Source organism: Mytilus californianus, unplaced genomic scaffold (assembly GCF_021869535.1).
Source record: "Mytilus californianus isolate M0D057914Y unplaced genomic scaffold, xbMytCali1.0.p SCAF_3, whole genome shotgun sequence".
Classification (NCBI taxonomy): domain Eukaryota; kingdom Metazoa; phylum Mollusca; class Bivalvia; order Mytilida; family Mytilidae; genus Mytilus; species Mytilus californianus.
The window spans coordinates 33820873-33848718 of record NW_026262679.1 but is presented as its reverse complement, the minus strand read 5'-3'; the positions used below and the strand labels follow the sequence as shown (position 1 = coordinate 33848718).

The 27846-nt window shown below is 32.3% G+C and overlaps 1 protein-coding gene across 1 annotated transcript; it reads right to left on the bottom strand.

Annotated features, from left to right (window-relative positions):
- Positions 1–7902: 7902 nt before the first annotated feature.
- LOC127734428 (baculoviral IAP repeat-containing protein 3-like) lies at positions 7903–24749 on the bottom strand. The gene is made up of 8 exons (XM_052244273.1): positions 24688–24749; positions 22394–22892; positions 17084–17392; positions 12386–12428; positions 11586–11696; positions 10912–11001; positions 10137–10328; positions 7903–9155 (listed from the first exon to the last, which is right to left on the bottom strand). Exons 2-8 carry the CDS (start codon positions 22859–22861, stop codon positions 8947–8949), a joined length of 1422 nt encoding a protein of 473 aa, XP_052100233.1. The 5' UTR covers positions 22862–22892; positions 24688–24749; the 3' UTR covers positions 7903–8946.
- Positions 24750–27846: the final 3097 nt, after the last annotated feature.

Below are 27846 nucleotides of genomic sequence, written 5' to 3'. Positions count from 1 at the left end.
ATTCTTCTTAAACAATCTTCAGCACCAACTATTCATCTTTTCCATGGGTGTTTATCAAATAAGGGGAGATCAATGCTCTTGTAGAAAGGTTAATGGTCAGTTCCTTGATAATGCATTTAAGAATATCTTGTATGCCCTTGATTGAAACTTGCAAAATGTTGGCGTAGTATGTTCATTTTAAACTTTGATTGACAATAAAAGTAAGAAGAAACCAAGGGAGGGGCCAATAAAAAAATCACTAGCAAAAACAAACAAATGAAATGAAAATGGCGAGAAGAAAAACAGTCTAGAATACACTACACAGAACAACTGATATACTCGAGTCTCACATGAAATCAAGAGTCAATTCGAATGTTCTAGAGAGTAGGCAAGTCTAACTTTAATGCTTTTGAAAGTAAAACAAACAATCGAGACATAATTCATACGGAGAAAAGGAGAGAGGGTGGTGACTACAGCAAACTGAACATTTATGATGTCATCTGCGACAGGGATATTAATTAAAGGTGAACATAGTTGCGATATAGACCGTAAAACATTCAAAGCTATAAACAAAATGGAGTACTATCATAGATGCACAAGAACACAATTGTGTAAATGCAACAACCTACATATTCACTGAATGATTAGGGAGAAATGTAGAAAAAAATAGTATTTTATTGTCGAAGTAAACACCTGCTTTATCCATTCATGTACATCGCTCCGTCATATCAAATATACAGAGGAAGATGTTTGAAGAACAAATTGCAAAAATGTATTCTCTACCAATTGAAGGAAGATTTCTGGTGGATGGAATTATTTATGCACTGAACTGTTATGTAGGGGATTGAATAATTGTACACAGCAGCTGAAACAGAAGAAAAGTTAAATTAACATGAAAAGTGTTTATTTTATTTAATCTGCAAATATGAGCAAAGTATTAATAACATCACAAATGGTATGATATTCATAGCGTTTTGCTTATTATTGTATTGTCTTAAACAGCCATACTATTGTTTTTGTATGTCATTTTACTCATCAGTGAAAGTTTTATTAAAGTTTTAATTATCTTTTGTATCAATTATTCAGTCTAGGAAAAATTATGTTCATACTGTTTGTACTGTTATGAAATTTCACTAGAGAAAAAATAGGGGAAAACATTTCCTTAGGGGAAATTTGATGTACAGAATTTCCATAGAGGAAATTTGGAGAATAATGTTTTCCTTAGAAGAAAATTAATGTCTTGAATTTTCCCTCAAGGAAAAATGTTTGTCAAAATTTACCTCAAAGGAAATTGTAGTTGACAAAATTTCCTCACAGGAAAAAGTATTTCCTCAAAGGAAAATATGAAGCCGCAAATTTCATCAGAGGAAATAGATTTCCTCAAAGGAAATATTTAACCAGAAAATTTCCTAAAGGAAATCTTTTTCCCTTGAGGAAGAAACAATTTCCCTTGAGGAAAAATCTTTTTCCATTTAGAGAAATTTGAATTCCCTCGAGGAAAACTACTTTTCCTCTGAGGAAATTGTTGAAAAAGGCGCATAACTTCTTCAACAGTGGTGCTAGAGCCACAAAAATTTAGAACAAATATCAGGGAACCAATACCAACCAAGTTATCATCTTCATTTTGACACTAACTCCAAGAATTAAGGTGACAACTTTTGCACTCAGCGGAATTGCAAACTTGTCCCGGAGACTGTTACATCATGAAGGTATATTACTCTTAAACAATCTTCAGCACCAACTTTTCATCTTTTCCATGGGTGTTTATCAAAAAAGGGGAGATCAATGCTCTTGAAGAAAGGTTAATGGTCAGTTCTTTGATAATATATCAGAATATCTTGTTTGCCCTTAATTGAAACTTGCAAAATGTTGGCGTAGTATGTTCATTTTAAACTTTGATTGACAATAAAAGTAAGAAGAAACCAAGGGAGGGGCCAATAAAAAAAATCACTAGTAAAAACAAACAAATGAAATGAAAAATGGCGAGAAGAAAAACAGTCTAAAACACACTACACAGAACAACTGATATACTCGAGTCTCACATGAAATCAAGAGTCAAATCGAATGTTCTAGAAAAACAGTCTAGAACACACTACACAGAACAACTGATATACTCGAGTCTCACATGAAATCAAGAGTCAATTCGAATGTTCTGGAGAGTAGGCAAGTCTAACTCTAATGCTTTTGAAAGTAAAACAAACAATCGAGAGATAATTAATACGGAGAAAAGGAGAGAGGGTGGTGACTACAGCAAACTGAACATTTATGATGTCATCTGCGACAGTGATGTTAACTAAAGGTGAACATAGTTGCGATATAGACCATTTAACATTCAAAGCTAGTACTCTCATATCTGTACGTAGTGTCTTTTTGTTGTTGGGATGTACAAGTACCCGTCCGTGTCCACTCTGTGTTTTTGTTAGATGTATTTCTATTTGTACATAAACAAGTAAGTCAACATAGCATAAATCGTCAATCGAATCATTTCTGGAGTTATTGCCCTTTAGAGACAATTGTTACGTTTTTTGAATAGGAAGAAAACAACTTAAAAACAATTCAGCAAGACAAGATCTATAAAAATGTCAATTTGGTCAAAATCGCCAGTCGACTCGTTATAGGAGTAATTGCCCTTAAATGACAGTTTTTCGATTTTTTTTTCTTATCTATTATCTAGAAAACTTTATTAGATGATTCAAAACTTTAAAAAGCAAATATGATCAGCGAGACAAGATCTGCAAATAGGTCAGAATACTTAGAAGAAATTGTCAGTTATCTTCTTACAGGATGTTTTGGCCTTAAATGACAGTTGTTTAAGATTTTTGTGTTTTTGGGGAAAATGTAGAAAATAGAAACAAATTGTAAACAGAGAGATTTTTGTCATGAATTATGGTCTACAATGTTAGAGAGTGTTTAAGTGCCGATCATGTGCAATTGGCACAATCGACACTCTCTAACATTGTAGACCATAATTAGAAAACTCAATATTTATTAACATTCCTTGAATACATAAAGTTACCACAATATCTTTTTATCGATTTACAGCTTGGCATATTGTATAGACACCTGTCTTTTGTTGAAGACTTTATATTTACCCTCTTTAAATACTTTTACATTTTTGTTGTTGAGTTGCTGTCTCATGGATATATGTAGTCTTTGTGGTATATTGCTTGTAGTGTTTTTCTAGACTGAAATTTGCTTCAAACTTTTTTTTCATTGAAGTCTACCTATTATTCATACAGCTTCACCTGGTGAAAACCATTTGACAACATTATTATTACATCAGATTGACATTTAGTAAGTTTAGCTAGGTGAAAATTTTGTACGACAGAGGATTTCAACATTCTAACAGAATCTCACAACCAATGCCAGACAATCTCAACCTGACAGACTTCATATCATATTCAGCTTAATAAGCTTATACTCCTAATGAAATCTTAATACTGTATGCTGAAGAATGCTAGCTGCATGCGGATATACTGATATAACGTTAATTAGCTTTATTGATAATCTTACTATAATTTTGTCAAAAAATTACTGTACTGAATCTATTGGAGAGCAAAGTCATTTCGGTGTCATTTTAAATAACGTTGGTTCGTGTAGTAAAGAAGAGAAGTCCTTGTTTAATTATCTATGGCATGACATTTTCCAATTTGATTTAAAAAAAATCAGATTTTCAATAAATTAATTAAAAAGTCGACATTTATACCAGAAAAGCACACCAAGTTCAAGGAAAGATTTTTCTCCTTTAATAAATTAGATCACAGTAAAACAATCCAGAAACAAAGTAACTACGGTCAATGGAAGAATTTCCCGCGCAAATGCCATGTTTTAAACGGGATAAACCAAAAAGATTTTTAGGTCAATGTTGTCGTTCACATTCGGATCAATTTACACAGTAAAATAAAATATAAATGTCAACTATATACATAATGGTTTTGAATTTAGTCCTTTTATCAGAAAAATGATTTATTCTCGCAAACAACTCTAAATAATATGCATTAACTCGGCTCTGAATTAAAAAAAAAACCTACAATAGAACGGTATATGGAATCGTCCGAAACAGGTTTTCCTAACATTGATAAAGGTGAAATACGTAGATTCCGAGAATTGTGCACAAAGAAATAAGATCAGAGATAAAGTCCTATGTAAAGTGAAAACCAAAAAGCATCCGAACTGAATAATCGTTTATTAAATTTGTTTGCACGAAAACCTTGGAGTTGAAACCCTATGACATTTACGAAAACCTTGGAGTTGAAACCCTATGACATTTGTCATTTCGGGGCCTCTTGTAGCTGACTATGCGGTATGGGCTTTGCTAATTTTTGAAGGCAATCATACCACATCTTCTTTTTCATAAAGACATAATTTTAATGTAAATATGAACTCTTCGCTTCACTCATAATTTCATGTAGCAGCCCTATATCCTAGAATCCCAGATATAATATATTCAATATTCTAGATTAAGATGTTAATATAAATTACTGTATAAACACAGAAAGTTTCGACGAAAACAAAATGAGTCGTCTCTTTTAACGTTAAGTTTAATTCTGACATTTATTGTGTATTCCTAAATAACTACAGTACATGTATGTTTCATAAGAATCCGTATTTTAGTTTGGTTTACAACAATTGCGCTGCATACAATATGCTTTGGTCAACGTTAACGCTTTCAAACCCCCCAATAAAATTACAAAAACAAATATTTATTACTAGTACAAAAATGGACATAGCGGAATGTAAAAGTAAAGAAAAATGTATTTTTTTTCCCAGATTAATTTTTTTAGATGCCTAGTATGACATCTGTCTCATATATATAATAATAATTTAACAACTCGAGGAAAAGCAACACAATTAGATTCATTACCAAACTATCATTTACAATGAGAAACACGACGGGTGCCACATGTAGAGCATGATCTGCTCACCCTTTCGGAGCACTTGAGATCATCCCCAGTTTTTGGTGGGGTTCGTGTTGCTCAGTCTTTAGTTTTCTTTGTTGTGTTTTGTGTACTGTTGTTTGTCTGTTTGTCTAATTGTTTGTTGGTCTTTTTCTTTTTTAGCCATGACATTGTCAGTTTTTTTTTCGCCGCTTAAGAGTTTGAATGTCTCTTCGCCTCTCTTTTACAAACCTCATTTTAAAGAAGTTTGAAAAAAAAATGTTCCAACTTGTATAACTTAATGTATGGCCAACGTATATATACAGACATATCTTTTAGGAAAAACAAATTATACTTTGTAAAGAACAGAAAGTTTTCTTTAACGGTCATCACCAAAATACTTGATTCTTAAACTGAGAACAAAGTTGTTAACTTTATTGGGTGTGGTTTCAACCAAAGTTAATAATTTGCCTTTCCTAAACAAGATGTCTGTGTAAACTTTGGCCATATATAATGTAAATTGTGATATTCTTTTTAAACAGTCCGACTTTAAATTGGGGTTGGTAAATGATGTGTGGTAACCGACCTTTCATTTTTTTTTTAAATATAACTGTTTTAAGCCAACTTGAGTAATTTGGTTATACTGTAGAGACAATGAAAATGCAGTTTTTGATCTACGATAATATAATATAAAATCGACCTGATAATCAGGGAATGTGCATCTACCTCATATACATGGCAATACACTGAAATAGTATTAAATTTCTTCTAAACATTGTGAATTGGATTATTTATTAATTAAGATTTGGCCTTGTAACGGTTGGTGAAGATACCTGTTTGGAATGTGGGTTTTTTTCCAATGAATTGATCGTTTTGTTTCCAATGAGACCAGGTTCTTTCTTGTGACTATGATGAAAAATGTAAATAGACGTCATTTTTGTAAGACGTGAAACCGAAACTTAAAATAAATATATTAACTGTTGACACAGAAATATGTCTCGTCTTTTTGTAATATAATTGATAATATGATGCAAATGTTGAATCTAAATGGCAATATTTAAACGTGTAAACTATGTTTGTTCAAAAATACTCTTTCAATCTCATAAAAAAAATATAGCAGTTAGCTTAATGTGTACATTTCGAGTTTACAACAGCATTATGTTGGGTTTTTTTATTAACTCATAAGTAATATAAACATATTTATTTTATATTGTACACAACGAAAAGAACACTTTACAATATATAACAGCTGATACTTTCCATAGACTTTGTGACTGGATTGCCAGTTTCCATATAGAAGTTCTGTTATTATTTCTTTTTACTCCGGCGTCCTCCGCCAGTAAAAACTGGTCGCCATGATACAAACAAGAATTTCAGAACGGTAGCGTCAAAGCCAACAAACAATCAACTTGCTCTTACAATTTACAGTTCAGGAACTCGTTATGAAATGTTTTGATAGAGCGATTTGAACTTTTTCTGGAGTTTGAAAATCGTGGATACGCTACGCAAGGATTTTGTATAGTATTAAGACTACAATACAAATTCTTTTTACAACAGAATGAATTGATGAATGATATCTCAAATGAATGTGACCAAGTATACACCCTTTATAAATATAGGGAAATTGCTACGTAAAAGAGACTAAAAAGGATGTAATTCACATTATGTTTACAATTAAAAGGCTCTTAACATCGAAAGAGCCTGAATCTTTCACCCGTCAATAATTTAACTTGAATTGCTGATAATGTTTTGCTGTTTACAGTTTCTATCTATTTATATTCAAGATAAAAGGCATACATTTAAAAAAAAAAGAGTCAAACAGCCATTTAAGGGCAATAACTCTTAGAAAGAGTTATCCAAAAGTTTTAGTCATTTTTGAAGATCACGTCAGAAACACATAATATATGTCTCTAATCACGTATTGCCGATACATTTTCCAACCAATAAAGCTTATTTCCACAAATAGTAAAATACCAAAATTCGAAAAAATAGTCTAATAGGCATCCAACCTATGTTGCCTTTTGTTTAAGAAGGAATTATTTTCTATTGTCTTGAATTTTAAACTCCTGTTATGTATTAAGCCCTCTCCCTTTTGCTGGAAAAAAAGTATGGAACTATACAAACATAACTATTAAATCACATAAAAAAGTTATCAAAATACCATAAACACGAGCTGTTCGGGTTTTAGTCATGGCATGTTTGCTGTACAGAATAAAGAGAAATATTGAACCAGTAATTCCCTAGGTCTTTATTACAATGAACCTCAATGCAGGCGTAGTCATCTAAACAACAACTAGAATACTCTGGATTTTTTTACAGATCAAAGTATCTTTCAAGAATTTTAAGTTTCAGGATTACCAATAGTTATGATCATTTTATTTTGAGTCCTGATATAGGGGTGGCAGGGGTTTATTATATTAAGTTTACAAGTATATGCCTAAAAGGTCATGAAGAGGAAATTGCCTATACAAAGTTAGGAATACCCAATTTTTGGTGGGGTTCATGTTGGTCAGTCTTTAGTTTTCTATGATGTGTTTTATGTACCTTTGTTTGTCTGATGGTCATTTTCTTTTTTAACCATGGCGTTTCTGTCAGTTTATTTTCGACTTATGAGTTTGAATGTACCTCTAGTATCAGTTGCCTTTCTCTGATGAGCTAGGCATGTAGAGAAAATCTTGCCTTTTAATTCTTTTTGCCAATCAAAAAATATGTACAAATGTAATTCACTCCTTATTCTATCTTGGCCGTTAATCTGATTCAACTTGTGGAGTTTGTGACCTTGACTGGGGATATGCATAGGGTTGGCGGGGTTTGTTTTATTACGTTTACAAGTATATGCATAAAAGGTCATGAAGAGGAATCAGCCTACACAAAGTTAGGAATATATCTGTTATTTTTTAAGTGTCCCATTCTTTGTTGGGTAATGTTTGTTATGGCAAATCATTTTTTAATGGCCCTTGCAATGACAGTAGTTTATTCTGGCAGTTCACAAGTTGTATGATGGAAAGCATTTCTCTTAATTCTGATCTAAGTTTAATTCCACTGACTGGTTGATTTTTATTTATTTTTTTTCATAATAAACATGTGATTCATTTAACCCTAGTTCTTTATTGGTCAAATACAATATTTGCTCTCCTCTAGATTTTGATATTGTAATGTCGTGAAAAAGTGTGACCATGTCTATCGACATCAAATAGAAATAAACATTTTTTCAGTTCATTGGATTTGACTTCATATCGTTGAAAAAAATACCATTAGAAAAACAGATTCCACCTTTTCATGCAATACAGATATTAACGACACCAATGTAAAGATTCTTACCTAACAAGCCTGCCATATTTTCGAAGCTAAGATGCATCACTCTTAATTGGTAAATTTTTTAAAATATTTGGCAAAAGAAGCCAAATACCTTATTACATTTCGTTTCATTAAGGGAAAACGATATTTTATCTTACCATAAGGTTGAGAAATAAAATCTTTTATACAGTATACAAAAGTAATGAATGTCACCAACACACTGCTAACAAACTTAGCTTGGAGTAGCTGATAATATTCAATATTGAGTCAAAACATATGAAACCAATTCATGAGTTTAATCAACTTCATTGGAGATTTCTGTTGTTTTTTTTTAAGTTTCTGAAAAATTTGAGAGTTTGAACATTTGCATGAGAGCTTAAGCAAAATATGTTTAATTCGTGAGTATTGTGTCACATGTGTGACAGCTGACAGTGTTGAATTTTTTATTTTTATTTGAAATGAATAGGACCATTTAGTCAATTATCGACTTCGTTTGTTGAAACTATTACACACATCTCAATCAAAATACAGGACCATTTGGACTAGTGTTTGACTGACTAATTCATACTGTGTTATGACAACACACTGATGCTATCAACAGTTGTCCATTTGTTATAAAACATTTATCATTCCTAAATTGCACAATGGGATTTAATAATTTATGAAGTCAAAAATATTCTCTTTCTTAACATTTTCATTTAAATGTGGGGACTTATTTTCAACAAAAGTAACAATGTAAATAACATTATCAACAATAAAAAACAAATTAATAATATCAGCACAGTAATAACAATTATGACCAGTAAATTTTAGAAGATCTTTCTATTTGACGTCTACATGTTGGACATGATGCTCTTTGATTTTGTGGTGAATTTTGCTGAAGTCTCATTGCACATTGTTCACAACAAAAGACATGGCCACATGGAAAAAACACCATATTTCTGACTTCTGCACAGCATATACCACATATCTGTGTATTCCTTGATTTTACGTCTTCTAATTCTGAAATATATCAAAGCAACCATTTTAAGACAAATGATACTATGAATCCTGATCATAAATAGATAAAATGTAAGTGAAACTATAGGTTCCAAGGAGCATGAATTGCTAACCTTGGATTTCAGGGAATACTGATACCAATTTCGGTTTTTCTCAGAATGCAATTTCCATTTGAATTGACAGTTCTTTCTGTATCTCTTAGAATATTGGAGACATAATTTAACAATTTTATTCAAGTGACATCAAGGTCAATGCATTATTTGATCGTTTATTGAAATCAACCCCAAAAAAATATTAAATATTATTATTTCATCATGTTTATTTTTTCATAACATTTTTTGCAGTTGTTATAAACTTTATCATTATAGTTAGCATCAAGATATGATCTGTTATTTTGCATTTGAAAGAATTAACATTTGTAATTTATTGTAACGATAAAGGCAAATTGTTCCACAGGATGGTCAAGAATACATAAAAGATTTCTTGAACAATTCAATTTTGGGTTTAAGGAGTATGAGGTTTCCTTGAACAGCATTTAAAAACAAGAATGTGTCCATAGTACACGGATGCCCCACTCGCACTATCACTTTCTATGTTCAGTGGACCTTGAAATTGGGGTCAAAACTCTAATTTGGAATTAAAATTAGAAAGATCATATCAAAGGGAACATGTGTACTAAGTTTCAAATTGATTGGACTTCAACTTCATCATAAACTACCTTGACCAAAAACTTTAACCTGAAGCGGGGCGGACAAATGGGCGGACGAATGAATGAACAGATGCACAGACGGAAAAACATAATGACCCTCTACTATCGTAGGTGGGGCATAAAAATGAGGATATATCAAAGTGATTTAAAACTCCTGGACATACCCTGAATTATTAAACTCTGTTGCAAGGACAAATTGGTGAAAAACATACGAAGGAAGTTGTCATTCATAGCATGCCAAAACATTCGGTTGCTAAAAAAAAAAAAGGTAGTACCATAGTTTAATGCAAGCTGTTTTCTTTCAAGATTTTCAATCTCCATGTCACGCTTTTCAATCTCCATGTCACGCTTTTCAATCTTCTTATCACGCTTTTTCAATTCCTCTTCATACTCTTCCATAATCATCAAAACTCCATATATCTGCACTGCATTGGGTTCGTTTTTTGATTCTACATGTATGTCATATTCTGCAGAATATAATATCAAATGCTATTATATATATATGGTACAATTCTAATTTATAAAATGAAATCACAGCCTTAGCAAATAAAATGTTGATTATCTCCCTTTTACTTGCTAAATACTTGTTAAAAACAAACACTCATGATTTATAACATGCTTGCTTTGTTGCTTTATTTTCTATTAATAACCGGAGATTATGGATGAATGTCAATCACTAGCAACACTATTATATCCAAGTTTCAAAGAAACATACATTAACATGTTAGCATGCCATTTTAAACATAAAATTGAGAATGGAATGGAAATGCCATTTTAAACAGTATTTATTATGAGTTTGTGATGTTATAACATTTATTTTGACATTTTCACCTTTACCAGGTTTTTTCCAACTAAATGTTGAGGGGAGCTCCACTCTTCCTCCTCACATAACACATTTTAAAATTCTCTTTGAGTTTAAATATAATCTTCAATTTGATGGATGGAATTCAAAATTGTCTTCATTTGAAAAAAATGTTTAAAAAGAAAATAACCACCTATCTTTCAAAGTAAAAATATATATAATTCAAAATAAGATTTATGTATATCTACCAGAACAAAGCGCATCCAGAATTTTTTCCACATGCTTTTTTTTGTTTGGGCCAGCGGCTATTTCCAAAACTGCTCTTGTAGCTGTAGATACTGTAAAGAAATTAGAGTTAGGTGACAAGTGATTCTTTTACTATGAACAAAAAAAGACTGTCCACCCCAGAGGTTTCCAATTGTTTAAAAACAAATACTTGTACTCATCAGTACAATCATATGTAGTATTGTTACCAGAAGTATCTAGAAAATAAATTTGGTCAAGCATTTTCAAGGAATTGTGGATAGATAAACAAACACTGATATAGACAGAAATGACCCAAGTTAAGATTTTGATATTGATACTGAATGTGCAAACTTCTTTTGTTGTATAAGAATCTTTGTAAGTTTGGATAAATTCTGACAAGATATTTTCAAGAAGATGCAAAAAATATTAGTTGTGATGCAGATGAAGACAATGGGGAAAGATGACAGAAATAATTCCTACGTATTTCTTCAGCTTTGCTGTCAGGCTACATGCTTCACAATGTACTTAGCCAAGTTTATAGGATAATTTAGGCCAAATTTATGGGTAAATGTATAATGCATCTGAAACAAAATATCAATACTACCAATCATTTTTAACCATAGATGACTTCCATCAATGAATACTATTTTATGAAAGATTCGAAACTTATATTTACCAAGGTATGGATGAGTATTTCCTCCTGAAATAATGTTTGTTGATCCACTTGTGTTTGTCAAGTCTATATCTAAATCTGTAAGCATCTCATCTGGATATGCTACAGCACCTTCTTAAATATAAGCAAATACATATTCAGTACATTATAGGGTCACAAAGGAACACATATATTATTGCATGACATTTTCCATATCAACCCTAAGATCAGCCTAAGATTCATTTATTTAAAGGTTTTTCTTAAAATTTCAATGATTCCTAAATAATCCCTGTAGCCACATGTGTTTTTTTTTTTCACCTTTCAACAGAGACGATTTGTTTCTAACAATGACCCACATTATGCAGGACTTTTCAAACCAGAAGGGTTTTCAAAATGAATAACCTGGCCTGGTAAGAGCTAAAAATAAATAACCTTTCATAAGACAGGATGAAAATGAATATTTTGCAACAAAATATGGAAGAAACAATTGTGTAAAAAAGTGGAAATAAATTTTTACATGGTAAAGTTGCAAAAAAAATCAGCATGGATAGCAAGAGATTAAAATAGTTGTCCCCTTACCAGTAAAAATATTTCTCATCAAATTTATAAACATAAAGGTGTTCTTGTATTTTTGTGTCTTTAATGGTGCTCTTTTTTGCATTGGTGCTTTTCATAACTTTTAGATTTAAATTTTTTTATTGGTTGTTCCAGAGTTGTGCATCTGGAACACCCAGAAAAGAGCCAATATTTCACATGTCAAACTTGAGTTTGTTTAGATAAGTTTATTACAAACTGTATATAAGTGAATATAATACAAAGCTTACCAAGTTTTTTAGGTACTGGTGATGGCTGCTTAAGAAGAAGTGGCTGAAATATAATTGAATAAACTAATTCATGTATTAAACTTTGAGATAAATACTATGTGACAGGATTGCTTCACTTCAGTAGTAGATACTTAGCCAGTGGTAAGCGGTTGAGCTAAGGAAGTACTTCTTTTAACACACAAGCTGTGTTTTAAAATTTCAATAAGTGCAAGGAATGATCATGAGTTGATATGGGATCCCAATTAAATCATATACTGTTTGAACAATTAGTTTAAGATTCCATTCCTGTTCACCATGTCAAAGTTGATACCCAAAACATAAGAGAGCATAACATCAAATGATTTGACTTTGAATGCACACACAAATATATCATGAGATAGGTTAAATTAGTTTTCTTGGATCCAAATCAGCCCACTATATGTGTGGTCAGAAATGAAATGAAAAAAAAATCTTCAACACATAGTAAATATACTGATTGCTTCCAATGAACTAAGGAAACACCTCAACACAAATAACATGAGATGACACCCACAACATGAATGCTTGCAGGTACTGAAAGCAAGCTCTTGATAACGAAAGGGAATAATAAATGATAATGTTTACTAATATTTTATTTCTTCCATGTCTTCTTGATGTGGCAATGCCAAAAAAAACTAGAGGCTCTCAAGAGCCTGTGTCGCTTACCTGATTCTATTTTGGTTTTGGAAATCATGTAAAAATAGATTAAAATCATAACAGATACCCTAATAATGAGTAAGGCCAAATTTGGTTTAATATTGGTCCTGTAATTTAATAAAAAATCCTGGTGGCCATCTTGAACAGTAAATCGGCAACAAAGTAGCAACACTTCATCAGTACCTCATAAGAAACATTTATGCCATGTTTTGGTTTCATTCCATTCAGTGCACCTCTAGAAGAAGCATTTGTATGTATTTCCCATAGGGTCTTATGTTAAAGGAAGTCCCCCCATTGGCGGCCATCATGGATGAAGGATCAGCTTCAAAGTAACAAAACTTAGTCAGCACCTCATAAGGAACATTCATGCCATGTTTGGTTTCAATCCATTCAGTATGTGGTTCTCTAAAAGAAGACATTTGTATGTATTGTCCATAGGGTCCTTTGTTAAACATTGTCCCCATCTGGTGGCCATCATGGATGAAGGATCAGCTTCAAAGTAACAACACTTGGTCAGCACCTCAAAAGGAACATGCATGCCATGTTTGGTTTCATTCCATTCAATGGTTCTCTAAAAGAAGACATTTGTATGTAATTCCCATAGGGTCCAATGTTAAACTAAGTCCCCTGCTGGCTGCCATCTTGGATTATGGATCGGCTTCATAGTAACAACACTTGGTCAGCACCTCATAAGGAACATTCATACCATGTTTGGTTTCATTCCATTCAGTGGTTCTCTAAAAGAAGACATTTGTATGTATTTCCCATAGGGTTCTATGTTAAACTAAGTCCCCCGCTGGCGGCCATCTTGGATAATGGATCAGCTTCAAAGTAACAACACTTGGTCAGCACCTCATAAGGAACATTCATGCCATGTTTGGTTTCATTCCATTCAGTGGTTCTCTAAAAGAAGACATTTGTATGTATTTCCCATAGGGTCCTATGTAAAACTAAGTCCCCCGCTGGCGGCCATCTTGGATGATGGATCCGCTACAAAGTAACAACACTTGGTCAGCACCTCATAAGGAACATTCATGTCATGTTTGGTTTCATTCCATTCAGTGGTTCTCAAAAAGAAGACATTTGTATGTATGTATTTCCCATAGGGTTCTATGTTAAACTAAGTCCCCCGCTGGCGGCCATCTTGGATGATGGATCCGCTACAAAGTAACAACACTTGGTCAGCACCTCATAAGGAACATTCATGCTATGTTTGGTTTAATTTCATTCAGTGGTTCTCTAGAAGAAGTTCAAAATGTAAAAAGTTAACGACGAAGACAGACGACGACGCCGGACGCCAAGTGATGAGAAAAGCTCACTTGGAACTTCGGGCCAGGTGAGCTAAAAAGAAATATCAAAATTTTTCTGCTTTGTATTTATCTGCTGAGTTAAGCACTATTCAACTGGTTTTTATAGTTTCTTATGTTGTGCTGTTACACTACTGTCCCAGGATAGAGGAGGGTTGAGCGCTCATTAACATGTTTAACCCCGCCACATTTTTTATGTGCCTGTCCCAAGTTAAGAGTGGTTGTTGTTGGTTGTCTGTCATATTTTTTTTTCGTAAATTGTTTGATATACACTAGGCCGTTAATTTTCTCAATTGAATTGTTTCATTATTTCCATGTCGGGGCCTTTTAGAGCCACCCATACTGTATTAGGTTTTTCTCATTGTTGAAGGCTGTACAGCTGCCTATAATTGGTACATCCACTTCATTTGAACTTTGGTGGATAGTTGTCTCATTGGCAATCATACCCCCATCTTCTTATTTTTATATTAGTTCCTTCAAAAGAATGAGTCTATTTATAAAAAAAATATTTAATAATTCGACTTTAGGTTCTTTCTTTCCTTATATATATATATATATATATATATATATATGCGTTTTGTTAAAATATACTTTTTCACTCTTTTTGGTCTTTTGGAAAATGTTGTTTGTGCTGTATTTAGACCACTCTACCAAGAAATTTGTTTTGCATGCACACGTATAAAAATTGCGGTTTTTATCCAACGCAATCATAGGTTTGAACGATGTTTTCAATTTAGACTTGTTTATATTTTTTCGTTTGGGCTTGTATTATATTTGCCTTCGGGTTTATATGATCCGTTCATCCTATTTTGACTCTTCAAAATTTAAGAGTCAATCCCAAACTGAGGTATATTATATGGCCTTCCAAATACCGTTTCGATTCCTAACATCACTGAAGAGACATTAATTGTCGAAATCCGGATATGGTGTACAAATTTTTGCACCTCATGTTTGCGGTATACCATCTTTTCCGCAAGTTTATTGTTTTCTGTTTGGTATTTAATTAATAAATTAAGATCCATTTTTACATCTGGTGATCCGTTTTTTGGCAATCGCCATGACAGTCAGCAGGGTTTAAGAACATCCGTTGTTCGACCTGCTAGTCAAATGCGTTTTGTTAAAATATACTTTTTCACTCTTTTTGGTCTTTTGGAAAATGTTGTTTGTGCTGTATTTAGACCACTCTACCAAGAAATTTGTTTTGCATGCACACGTATAAAAATTGCGGTTTTTATCCAACGCAATCACAGGTTTGAACGTTGTTTTCAATTTAGACTTGTATATATATATATATATATACTAATATATGTTTTTGTGTTCACAAATTTTCCAAAGAGAGGCGAAAGCTACCATAGGGATATTTGAACTCATAAGTCGAAAACAAACTGGCAATGCCATGGAAAAAAAAAACGAAACAAACAAACAACAGTACACCAAACAAAATATATTTTTAAATTTATGGTGTATTTATTCTCTTATGTGTGCCAGTTTGTGTACTAAAATTTTAATAAGAAGCACACCACTTATTCTTGGCCCTCGTTCCTATCCACGTTAAATTGTTCACTTCCAAGCATTATATGGGGAGCGTGATCAATATACTGTTATTTATACATCAGACCATACTGGTTACCAGAACATTTGTTACACCAAACCAGCTACTTCATATCTGAGAAACATGCAATATATGCCCTTTTAGAATTCATTCATACATTTTTGTATCATTCAAAATTATCAGTCATTATGAGTTCTACAAGGATCGCAAGTCCTTCACCTTTCATTTGATCAGATACCTTTATTACTAAAATATATTCTACATAGTTTAATATTCATTCATACAACTTTCAAATTTTATTAGAGTTGTCACCAATGTTTTCATTTCAGGTGGGTTAATTAATCTCAATTATTACAGGGGATTCTGGAATGTTCTTTTTTCACTTTGGAAACAAAACCATGTTCTTATTGCAATAGAACATGGGTCGCACGTGATTAACGTAACAATTGAAATTGCAATGTCAGTTATATTTTGAACAACACCTGAGAACAAAATGGACATTTGTGTTGGTGTATTTAGCAAGGAAATTAAATAAAATCATTCTTAAAGTAAGTTTACATGTATCTGTTCTTTTTAGACCTTGAAACGGTTGATTTTCTATATTGTTTTGACTGCATTAAATCATAATGGCTGGCTTTCGAACATGCATAATAGGCCCGCTTCGAAATACAAAAGTCTTAAACTTTTCTATAAGAATCGAAATAATTCTATCATGCCATGTTCTAAGCACATTTTAACATGGATAGGCATTATGTTTGTCAACGTTTTAGACCTGTATAAAGATATTGACAAATTTAATGCCTACCCATGTTAAAATGATCATCCAGCATGGCATGAAAGAATTATTTCTTAATCTAAATTATTCACTACTACTACTCATTGTTGTTAACCTTTTCTCTTATTAATGTGTTGTGATTTATTTATCACGAGAACTATTATGTACTATTTACCTCTGTAGTGGTCTTGATTATCCAAACGCATTATGATTACTGATTTGTAAAATTCAAGCATCTGGGTAACCAATTTTACCTAGGCCTGTGTAGAAGATAACTGCTCAGATGCTCAACCTACTCAGGCCATTGTTTTTGACCAATAGTCAAAAGATAACCTTATTTCTTATTGATTTTGTTAAAAAAAAAAAGAGAACTATGATGTACTATTTACCATTTTTGTCTCAACAAATTTGCAATCAGGGCTGTGCTTTTTATGCTCCATCCATGGATTCTCATGTGGCTCCCATTGTACCAGGCGTACTCCACAAGAGAAGCACTCCACCACATCATCTGTACCTGTATAGAAGAAACCTGCACTTGCTAACTCTACTGGGGTCTGTGTTTTTGGCCAATTGCCAAAAGATGAGAGTCTTGCATTATAGTCTGAATATATAAAATCATTATGACCTTCTTCTGCATTGCTACATTGCTGAGAGGATTGTATATTGGATGGCTGTCCTTGTTCTTGGATTGGTGTGGACTACAATTTAGAAAAAAAACATTGGACATTACTATACATTTAGAATCATATCTTGAAAACTACATCATCAAGGTATATTTTTCTTAGCCGTCTTCAGTGCCAACCATTCATCTTTTCCTCTTTGCTGTGTGTATGTTTTAAAAGGGGGGGGAGAAAGACCCATGCCCCTGTATATAAACTGCTTTGCCGAGCGCAGAGGTCCAACCCTGAACAGTTGGGGCAAAAATGAACACAATATTCGCGCTTGATACAGGTCTGAATTTCTATTGTAATTAAATATTTGACACATTGTAGGTTTCTGACACAGAATAAATGTAGTCAAAGAACTTGAAATTGATTATATGATTTGAATTTATATTCAATTGAAGATTTCTTGCTTTTGTGCAATACACTGTGCTGTTACGCAATACTTAGTAAATCTGTTTTCATACTATATACAAAGAATTAGCAAAATATTTTCTTTGGAAAATTGACAATTTCTTAAATCTTGAGGAAAAAAAATTCCCCCCTCCCCCAAAAAAATTTTTGTTTACCCTTGAAGAAATTTTCTTTTTAATTTCTTAAATCTTAAATCTTAAGGTAAAAAAAATTGCCCCCCCCCCAAAAAAAAAGGTTTTTTTACCCCCCCCCCCATTTTTTAAAAATTTTAACCCCCCCTTACCAAAAAAACAACATTTGAAGAAATTTTCTTTTTGTAAAATGTGGTACAATTTAAGAGACTCAAAATACACTTAAACACAAGTTATTGTCTGAAAACTATAAAAATGCTTGTTTTAGACCCTTTTTGGCCCCTAATATATAATTCCTGAACCGTTTGGGCAAATACCCCCAAAATGAATCCCAACCTTCTACTTCTGGTATTGAACCTTGTGGTACAATTTCAGAGCAATCAAAATACTTATACACAAGTTATTGTCCTGAATAAAGAAAAATGCTTGTTTTGGTCCCCTTTTTAACCCCTAATTCCTAAACAGTTGGGACCATCACCCCCAAAAACAATCCAAAACTTCCTTTTGTGGTATTGAACCTTTTGATTAAATTTCATAGAGATCCATACACTTAAAGGGGCACTAGCTACGAGATATAAAAAAATTATAAAAAATGATTTTTTTTGTTTAATCATTAATGAAAGTGGAATAGTGAAATAATAATTCGCTTTATGCCGCCAGTATTGTCTAATTTTATCAAAACAAGCATTCTGAGAGTATTGCATGGCAATACATAGTCCCCTACCAGGTAATATTCATTTTACTGGAACAAAATGCTAACTTGTTCTATAACTTGTCATGGTGTAAACAAAAAGTAAATATCATGTCAATATCTTCAAGCACGACTAAAAACAGTGTGGAAAACTGATTATATGAGTGAAAAAATGTGGATAGTGTCCACATGTGGACACAGATGATGCCCCCGCTTGCATATCATATAGTTATAAAGGGACATAACTGAAGAACGGTAAAAGTGACGCTACCCAAATTTGAACTTGATCTGAGTTTTGTGGTAATAAGCATTGTGTGCAAGTCTCATAACATTTGGTTTTGGCTAACTTAAGTAGAGAACAGAAACTAAAAATTCAGCAATTTTTCTATTTGTAAACACGAATAACTCTAGAACAGTTGTGTATAAGTTTTATAACATTTGGTTGAGACAAACTAAAGTTAGAGAACGGAAACAAAAAATTCAGCAATTTTTATGTATATAAAGGGACATAACTCAAGAATGGTAAAAGTGTTGCCACCAAATTTCGTACTTAATCTGTATTATGTAGTAATAAGCATTGTGTATAAGTTTCATAACATTTGGTTGAGGCAAACTAAAGTTAGAAAACGGAAACAAAAAATTTGTACTTGATCATAGTTTTGTGGTAATGAATATTGTGTATAGTTTTCATAATGTTTGGTTGGGGCAAACTTAAGTTACAGAATGGAAACTAAAAATTTTGCAATCTTTCGATTTATAAAGGGGCATAACTCAATAATGGTTAAAGTGACACTACCCAAATTCAACTTGATCTGTGTTTTATCAGTGGAAGTCAAAATTAAACATTGCATTATAAAAAACATTGATTGTAGTTGATTCAACTATAATCATGGACAAAGGAAGATAACTCCAATTTTAAAAATTACTTGATATTTAGAAGAAAATAAAAATTTTGCAATTTTTCCATTTCTAAAGGGGCATAACTCTAGAACGGTTAAAGTGATGCCACCAAAATTCAAACTTGATCTGTGTTTTGTGGTAATAAGCATTGTGTATAAGTTTCATAACATTTGGTTGAGGCAAACTAAAGTTAGAGAACGGAAACGAAAAATTCAGCAATTTTTCCATTTGTAAAGGGGCATAACTCTAGAACGGTAAAGGTGACGCCACCAAAATTCAAACTTGATCTGCGTTTTGTGGTAATAAGCATTGTGTATAAGTTTCATAACATTTGGTTGAGGCAAACTAAAGTAAGAGAATGGAAACGATAAATCCAGCAACTTTCCATTTGTAAAGGGGCATAACTCTAGAACAGTAGAAGTGACGCCACCAAAATTCAAACTTGATCTGTGTTTTGTGATAACAAGCATTGTGTATATGTTTCATATCATTTAGTTGAGGAAAACTAAAGTAAGAGAACGGAAACCAATTTTGGGACGTACGTACGAACTTAATGCCCCCTCCGCTACGGCGGGGGCATAAAAAACATTAGATATGATTAATAGTTCTCTGAAATTAGATATGATGTAATACAGTGTATATCTATTTTCAAATTATAATCAAATATAATTAATAGTTCCAAATATTTTTTTCTTTCATTTGTCACAAACTAATATAGATTTGTAACTTATCTATAAAATGTCAACTACTTTTGTCTACACAATGTAATGTATTGAAATATATACATTAATAAAAATAGATTATTATCTAATTAACATGATTAAAGGATTTCTCTTCATAATTTTTTTTATAGATATAGCATTCAGAAAATTAGTTTATACTAAATAACAAACAAACCTGCCGAAAAATTCTTCAAATAATTTAACAAAGAATGTCTTTTAAAAAATGAGTTATCTCCCTTTGTACAGAAATATGGTTTAACATAGTACTCTAACATAAGATATGGTCTAGAGTTATGGTCCATAACTCTGGACTAAATCATCAGACCGGAACAAAATTCGAACTTGATCTATAACTTGTCATGATAAAACTATATACCAAATATTAAATCAATATCTTCAAGAATGAAGAAAAAAAGTGTGGAAAGCTGATTTGCCAGACTGACGGATGGACAGACGGACAGATGGACAGACGGACAGACGGACGGAGTGCAAACCTAAAGTCCCCTTCGACTTCGTCGGTAGGGGACTAATATGCAAATAAATATTGATGATGAATTATTCACTTGCAAGTGAATAATTCGACCTCATTGAATCCGTATTCATGTGAACTTCAATTTAACCCCTTAGATAGAGTTGGATAACGCATGAATTGTGTGCATGTTTGATTATTTAAAGGAAAAGAATGTCAACATTGAAAGTAAACAAAGGTAATTCATTTAATTGACTGATTTGATCCTCAAAAAAATCATCGTTATACAGGTAAAAATGATGATTAACATATATTTTTAATCTATAAATGAAATTAAATAGACCTAGAAGAATCCAATTGCACGAGTTGCGCTATCTATTTATGTCTTTATTTATGTTTATATCCCTTATATGGGCATCAGTGGTTTTCAGGAGGTCAACTCAACAGTTAATTAGATGGCATCTAGACTAAAATACACACAAAACGAAGCTACATATTATCGACCCTATGCCCTGTAAACTGTTTATTTTAGATTTTTTTTATAATATGGATAAATTAATTAAAATTTGCAAATTTTTCGTGTATTATGTTTGTTGTCCTTACCAAGTGACCACTATGTATATGTAGGAGGATCAGAAAGATCTCTCAATGATCGAATCACAAAACACATTGCAAAATATAATAGAGATAAATCACTATAACCACAAGAAGAGAGGATTGTACTTTGGATGGCTGGCCTTCTTGGATAATAGTGTGGACAAAAATTTAGAAAAAAAACATTGATACAAAAGGTATTGGACAAATTAATGAGAGAAGATACATTGAAGCACAGTGATTGTAAAGAACAGCTTAATACAGTTAATTTATTTGGAGTTAATATCAAAAGTGATTAGCAGTATTTTAACTTAAATTCATACAATAAAAAATAAGATTAGGTCATGTTAATGTGACATCACGCTATTATTACCAATGATCTAAATTTCTACAGTTAAATGCTTGTGAAAGGTGACTGGTCTGCCATATAGTTTACAGAGATTACAGAGTAACTAAAATTGTAATATATTGGTTATGCCGACGAAAAATGCACACCTTCTTTGCAACTTCTTTGAGGCGAGACAAAAACTGTTACATAGGGATGTCATATATACATAGGTATACTAAGATCTATTTAAAATAATCTTCACTGATCTTGTTAAACATATTTCATAAAGAGATACATATATTTGAAAATAAGTTAAAATCCATTTTCACAATTAATAGGTCACCCATATTTGCAAAGATTTCCCCTCTAACCGGTGCTAGGGGCCATCTTGAACTTGCAGTGTCAGAGGTGCGAGTTTTTCTTTGCTTTTCCATGTTGAGGCTTCATAGTGACTTTGAGATGAAGAACAGCAATAAAAGTACTGTAGCTATGCTTTTGTGTGATTTTGCCGTTCATGTACAGATTTTGTTTCATGGATGGATACCCCATATCCTTTGTTTTTTTTATTATATAACTGATACCGTTCGAAAAAAAAATGTATTTCTAAGGGTAATTTACAAACAAATTATGAAGTATGATTTTTTATTTATCTTTTTTTCTAGACCAAGTTTACTCCCAACTGGTCAATCTGTTTCAGAGGTAAAGAGGTTTCAAAATCTAAACGAATAACAATTCCAAGTGTTGGCACACTGGCCATTTGGAAGGGCTACACATATTAAGCAACTTACCAATGCCAATGAACTATAACCAGTATCCAATAAACTACTACTTCTGAATGGTGTACTAGGCCTCCCCTTCGTTCTTGTTTCCTCACTTCTTGGTTCATCTTGAATTTCCACATTTGGAGACCTTCTAATCCCAATAGAAGGACAGTTAACATTTGCAGACCTGATTTCCACGATTCCACTACATACAAAATGACAGGTTGGAGATATTTGTCTGTGGACTTCCATTAGATCCCTATTGCTGTGATTGTCTGTCCAAATAATACCACATTTAAAACATTTACACTGTCCACCGTCAAAATAAAATCCAGCTGCTGCCAGTTTTATGTAACTGAAGTTCGGAAGAAAATTTGGAGGACATTTTGAGAAGGAAAAAAAGCGAGCATTTTCCAGTTCGTAACATCTATCAATTGTCATACCCATGGAAAGGCGTTGATTAAACTCCACTTGTGAATAGTGAAAGGAGCTCATCCTTATTCCATATAAAGTTTATCTTCAGCACCTGAAATAATGTGTCTAAAATTATATATGGCTCATAAAAAATTATACAATATTTTGTTACAGTTTGTCCAATATTAGGAAACAATTAAATCAATGATTTACATAAAATTTAAAACTGATCACAATAATGCTGTGATCACATAATATACAAGTCGTAGAAATTAAAAGTATATTTTTTAAATGTCTAAATTCAGAAAATGCCGGTAACATATATAAGTGTGACCCTTTACCCTTAGTACAAAACCCTCCAAATATGACATCGGTTCAAGGTTTTCACTAAGGCTAAATAAAAATAGTACTTGTTTTACTGCTAACCCTTCCAACACTTATTTTAGGGCCTACCCAAAATTTTTTTTTGTCATTTTTGATAAATCACTATCTAAGTCACTTGGTTTCCCTTGTTAATTCAGTTGAAACATTTTGGAAAATAAAAGTATTTGCCTACCTACCTACACTATTTTTTTCATCCTGTTAGCAGAAACGTGGGAATTATTTTGTTAGGTCTTACCAAAAAGTTTAATATTATTTTGTCATCACTCTAATTTCTTTATATCAAATGACTCTCAATATCTTTATTATGATTACACAAATAGGAAATTGAAGTCCAACCATTATTTTTACATACATTTTAATTATTCAACATATTTGTGCATTTAAAGATGTTGGTTCATGTTGATGTGACATTTTCCTCCCAACTAACTTCCATGATTTTTTATTCCACAAGTTTATATTATCCTCATCAGTTCAGTCTTTACTAGGTGAATTTCAGTTTCTCTAAATCTACTATTCGGTTTTATAAATGACATCCGTTTAGGTTTTCACTAAGGCTAAATGAAAATACTACTTGTTTTTAATGCAATGGAAAAGTTGTATACATGTACATGTATTTGAGAATAAACAATTTGTTGCTGATTTTTTTTTTATTGTGAAAATCATATCACTGAAGATGATAAAATGAACTTGTGGAATGGATGTCATTTATAAAAGTTGATGTTCAAGTGTTTTGGTTGTTCTGTTCAGGCCATATTTTTATTTTTCTCTTTGTGAAATCTTTTTTTGTAACATTTGTATTTGGTTTCTTTAGTTGCTCCACTGGCATACCTGATAGAGGTTATTCAGTTTGACATGCACACTGAATCAATATCATTGAACAGGCTCCTTAATCATGATCATTCAACCATAAAATTTTGGTCACACCATTTTGTTGACATAAATATTAAATAATATAAATAATGATGTTTCCGCTGATAGTTGATATGGAATAAATTTCATATAATTTAAACTTATATGATAACCAAAAGCAAAACTGATGAACTGACACCAGTGCAAAGGGACATTCTGACTTGAAAACTATTCATGCCTTGCTTTAGCAGGATTCACATTAAATATGCTAATTCCTAAACAAGTGTATTAATCTCAAGGTTGTTTAAAATAACAAAATACTTAGATCTTCTTTTAGATCATGAGTATGATTTGATAATCAGTCCTTTACTGACAAAAAATCCATGTTACGGGGGAGGATGTGTTGCACAGTCATGTTTTGTTTTAAATCAGATATATAGTATGCTGTATGATATCATATAAACAAAAACAAAACATAAAAAAGACAAAAACAAAAACAAATACAAACACGTGAACATCAATAAATAGGTCAAGTTTAGTTTTATTTTATCTGTATATATCCTTTTACCCATATAAGAAAAAAGTTTTAACAAGGATGACATTCACATATATAGAAATTTTTCAGAAAATATTTGAAAAAATAAATCAGTTTAGAGACAAACCAGGCAACTTACCAGGTCATACTGAAGACCGCTATAGTCCCCCGACAAGTAACTTCTGGTAATGTGCCAACCCAGCAGACATGCGCACTTAACTACTCAAAATACAATTCAAGTAGATAAAGGAAATTTATTAAATATCTGACTTTTGTGAATAACATTTTTTTATTATACTTATTAAAGGTTTAATAAATATCTAAACAAAAAGATCCTATTCATTTAAGTTTAAAAAATTTAATAGATAGTACATTCAAAAATATAACTTTTTTTTGTCTTTTGATGGATCAAAGGATTAAAAGACTGCGACTTTGTGCTTAAACAATCATTTTTAGCAATCCTTTTTACACATTAATGGTATTCCCAAATGGCTTTTTATTACAGAATATTAAAGAAATAAATGGGGAATGTGTCCATGGGACACAGATGATGCCTCTGCTTGCATATCATATAAAGTTATAAAGGGACATAACTGAAGAACAGTAAAAGTGACGCTACCCAAATTTGTACTTGATCTGAGTTTTGTGGTAATAAGTATTGTGTATATGTTTCATAAAATTTGGTTGAGGCAAACTAAAGTTAGAGAACGGAAACGAATAATTCAGCAATTTTTCCATTTGTAAAGGGCATAACTCTAGAACAGTAAAAGTGACACCACCAAAATTCAAACTTGATCTGTATTTTGTGGTAATAAGCATTGTGTATAAGTTTCATAACATTTGGTTAAGGCAAACTTAAGTTAGAGAATGGAAACCAACTTTGGGACGTACGTACATACAGACGGACAAGGGTAAAATTTTATGCCCCCTCCACTATGGAGGGGGCATAAAAAACTATAACTGGTCTTTGACTGCTGCATATTTAGAATTTCATATTTATAAGTACTGTAAGAAAAAATTACTAAATACTACCTCCCCCCACTACATCAACTAAATGTTATTTTGTAGACAGGCATTCTATCCATACTCGTGATAATGCCAAGCATGATTTTTTTTATCCTCCATACATTCAAATCTTATGACCCTAACTCACTTTGTATATCTAAATAAGAAAGGTATGTTCTTAAACTAGTATGACCCTCAAATATGTATATATATCTACAGCTCTGTTATCTAAACCAGTTTAAAATTATACCATATTAAAGGTTACAAATATGTTTTCCTTTTCCAAGTCTATAAGATGAAAAAATAATGTATAAACAAAACACTGTTTTTCCTTTTTAACTTTCAAAGTGTTTGTGACTTAATACTAACCAAAATAATATGTTTTAGTAATAAGAAAATCACAATTGAGGAAAAAGACAAAATGAACTGAATGAGAGGCTAATGGAGCCTGATTTCTTACATACAACTTCCAAATAATATATGCCATGTTAACAGTTTTTTCATCTGATCAGCAATAAAAAAAAATCAGAAAGAAATACTTATCAAAGTAAATAAGTAGTTAATCAAGTTATCATTGAATACAACTAGAAGTTTTAAGTCCCTTCATGTATTATTCCAGATTAGTTCAAGGAGTTGAAGCTGTCTCAAGTTATAATACAGGAACAGCATAAAGTGCAATCAATCAAGGATTTTAACTCTTGAATGGCAAAAGCTAAAATGGTCAACAGGGGCGTAGCTACCCGGAAGCATGACAGCACGTGCATCCACGTCGTTTTCACCAAAAAAAAAAAAAGAGGAGAGAGAGAGAGAGAGAGAGAGAGGGGGGGACAAAGTTAACTTATAGGAATTGGTCTTTCTATGTATGTACTGGAAATCTGTACTGTTTTTAACTTTTAAAAACTACATAAAGAATAAAAGCAAAAGGAATAAACATGCAGCTGTAGTCCCGTAAGAAAGACATGTATGTGTACGATAAATACATACAACTGGTGTAAACATAGTGGAACTTTTTATCTTATGGACATTGTTTAGAAAAACAGCTACATAATTGTCGGTACCACCACCATAATGTATACTAGCCTTGAGTGCAAAAAACAACATATAATCCCTTTAGGGTTAACAAAAAAACTTGAAAATTATTATTTTCCGCTTCGCCCAAAAGCACACATCTTACTAGAACGAAGACTCTTCAACTTGTATCGATCCGGGAATAACGACTGTTACCTTGTGAACTAGTTCAAAAATTGAACAAGTATGTAGGTCTTGACAACACGAATACTTCATTTTCACATCACGTCAACGTATTCTCGTCCTGGTGTGCATGTAATATTTGCTACTGGACATTAATAACCATTCAATCAATCAATAGTTTCCGTAAACTAATAGACGAGAAGTTGGAACTGCTGTTATTATAAAAAAAAAGTACACATTTCCAGTACATGTATTACGTTTTTTTATTTATTTTACAAAAAAACATCTTGTATACTGAACTATTTGGTCATTCAATTTTATAATGAATTTTCTGTCCAAGTCGGACACTAAACTGTGGATTCTTGTTCAAACGAAACACCAAACTTTTAATACACGTCTCTTCACTGTTATCATCTAGATATTGCAATACAATTTGTCGAATGCATATGTATTTGTTAATTAGCTGGATAATTAACAAACGCAGATCATGAAAAGATCGTGATCAAAGTACCATTCTCTCTGAAAAAGTTCCTTAATTTCAACTTCGAGAATTCCTAACTGCGTAAAATAAGAAATTCCTATCTCTCTCTTGTAGAGTTTACCCACAGAATTTTTAAACATCAAAATACATATGTTCAGCAAAATATTGGAGAATGTCTCCACCAAGTATTTGGTATCCAAAGATGTTTATGCTAACAAATTCCACATATAGTATTGTGTTTATGTTTTTTTTTGTTTTTTATCCATCTTCTTTGCTCAATACAAGTACTAGCATATGGAACAAACATCCGTGATTTTAAAAGCTCTCATGGCGTACAAAAAAGGCAAACGGCAATGTTTAGTCTTCATTCGACTAGAAGTTAAACAAATAGTTGACCAAAAAACCACAACAAAAATATGCAAGTTTTATTACGGTTGTGATTGTTTTGAAACGCTATATATGCGGATTTTCTGGGGGCTTTGCCCCCCTGGCCCCCCTGGCCCCCCTACCAGAGCTTTGCCCTGGACCTACTGGGGGTCTTGGGCAGCCCCCAAACCCCTCGCCCTTTAGTTTGTGATTCCACTTCATTACGAAGGTAGCTACGCCCCTGGTCAATGTCAA

Coding starts and splice junctions, on each gene's coding strand:
- LOC127734428 (XM_052244273.1), bottom strand. CDS start 22,861: ATGAGCTCCTTTCACTATTCACAAGTGGAGTTTAATCAACGCCTTTCC. Junction 12,429..17,083: donor AATTTGTTGAGACAAAAATG/GTAAATAGTACA, acceptor ATTATATTTCAG/CCACTTCTTCTTAAGCAGCC. Junction 10,329..10,911: donor TCTGGATGCGCTTTGTTCTG/GTAGATATACAT, acceptor TATATTCTGCAG/AATATGACATACATGTAGAA.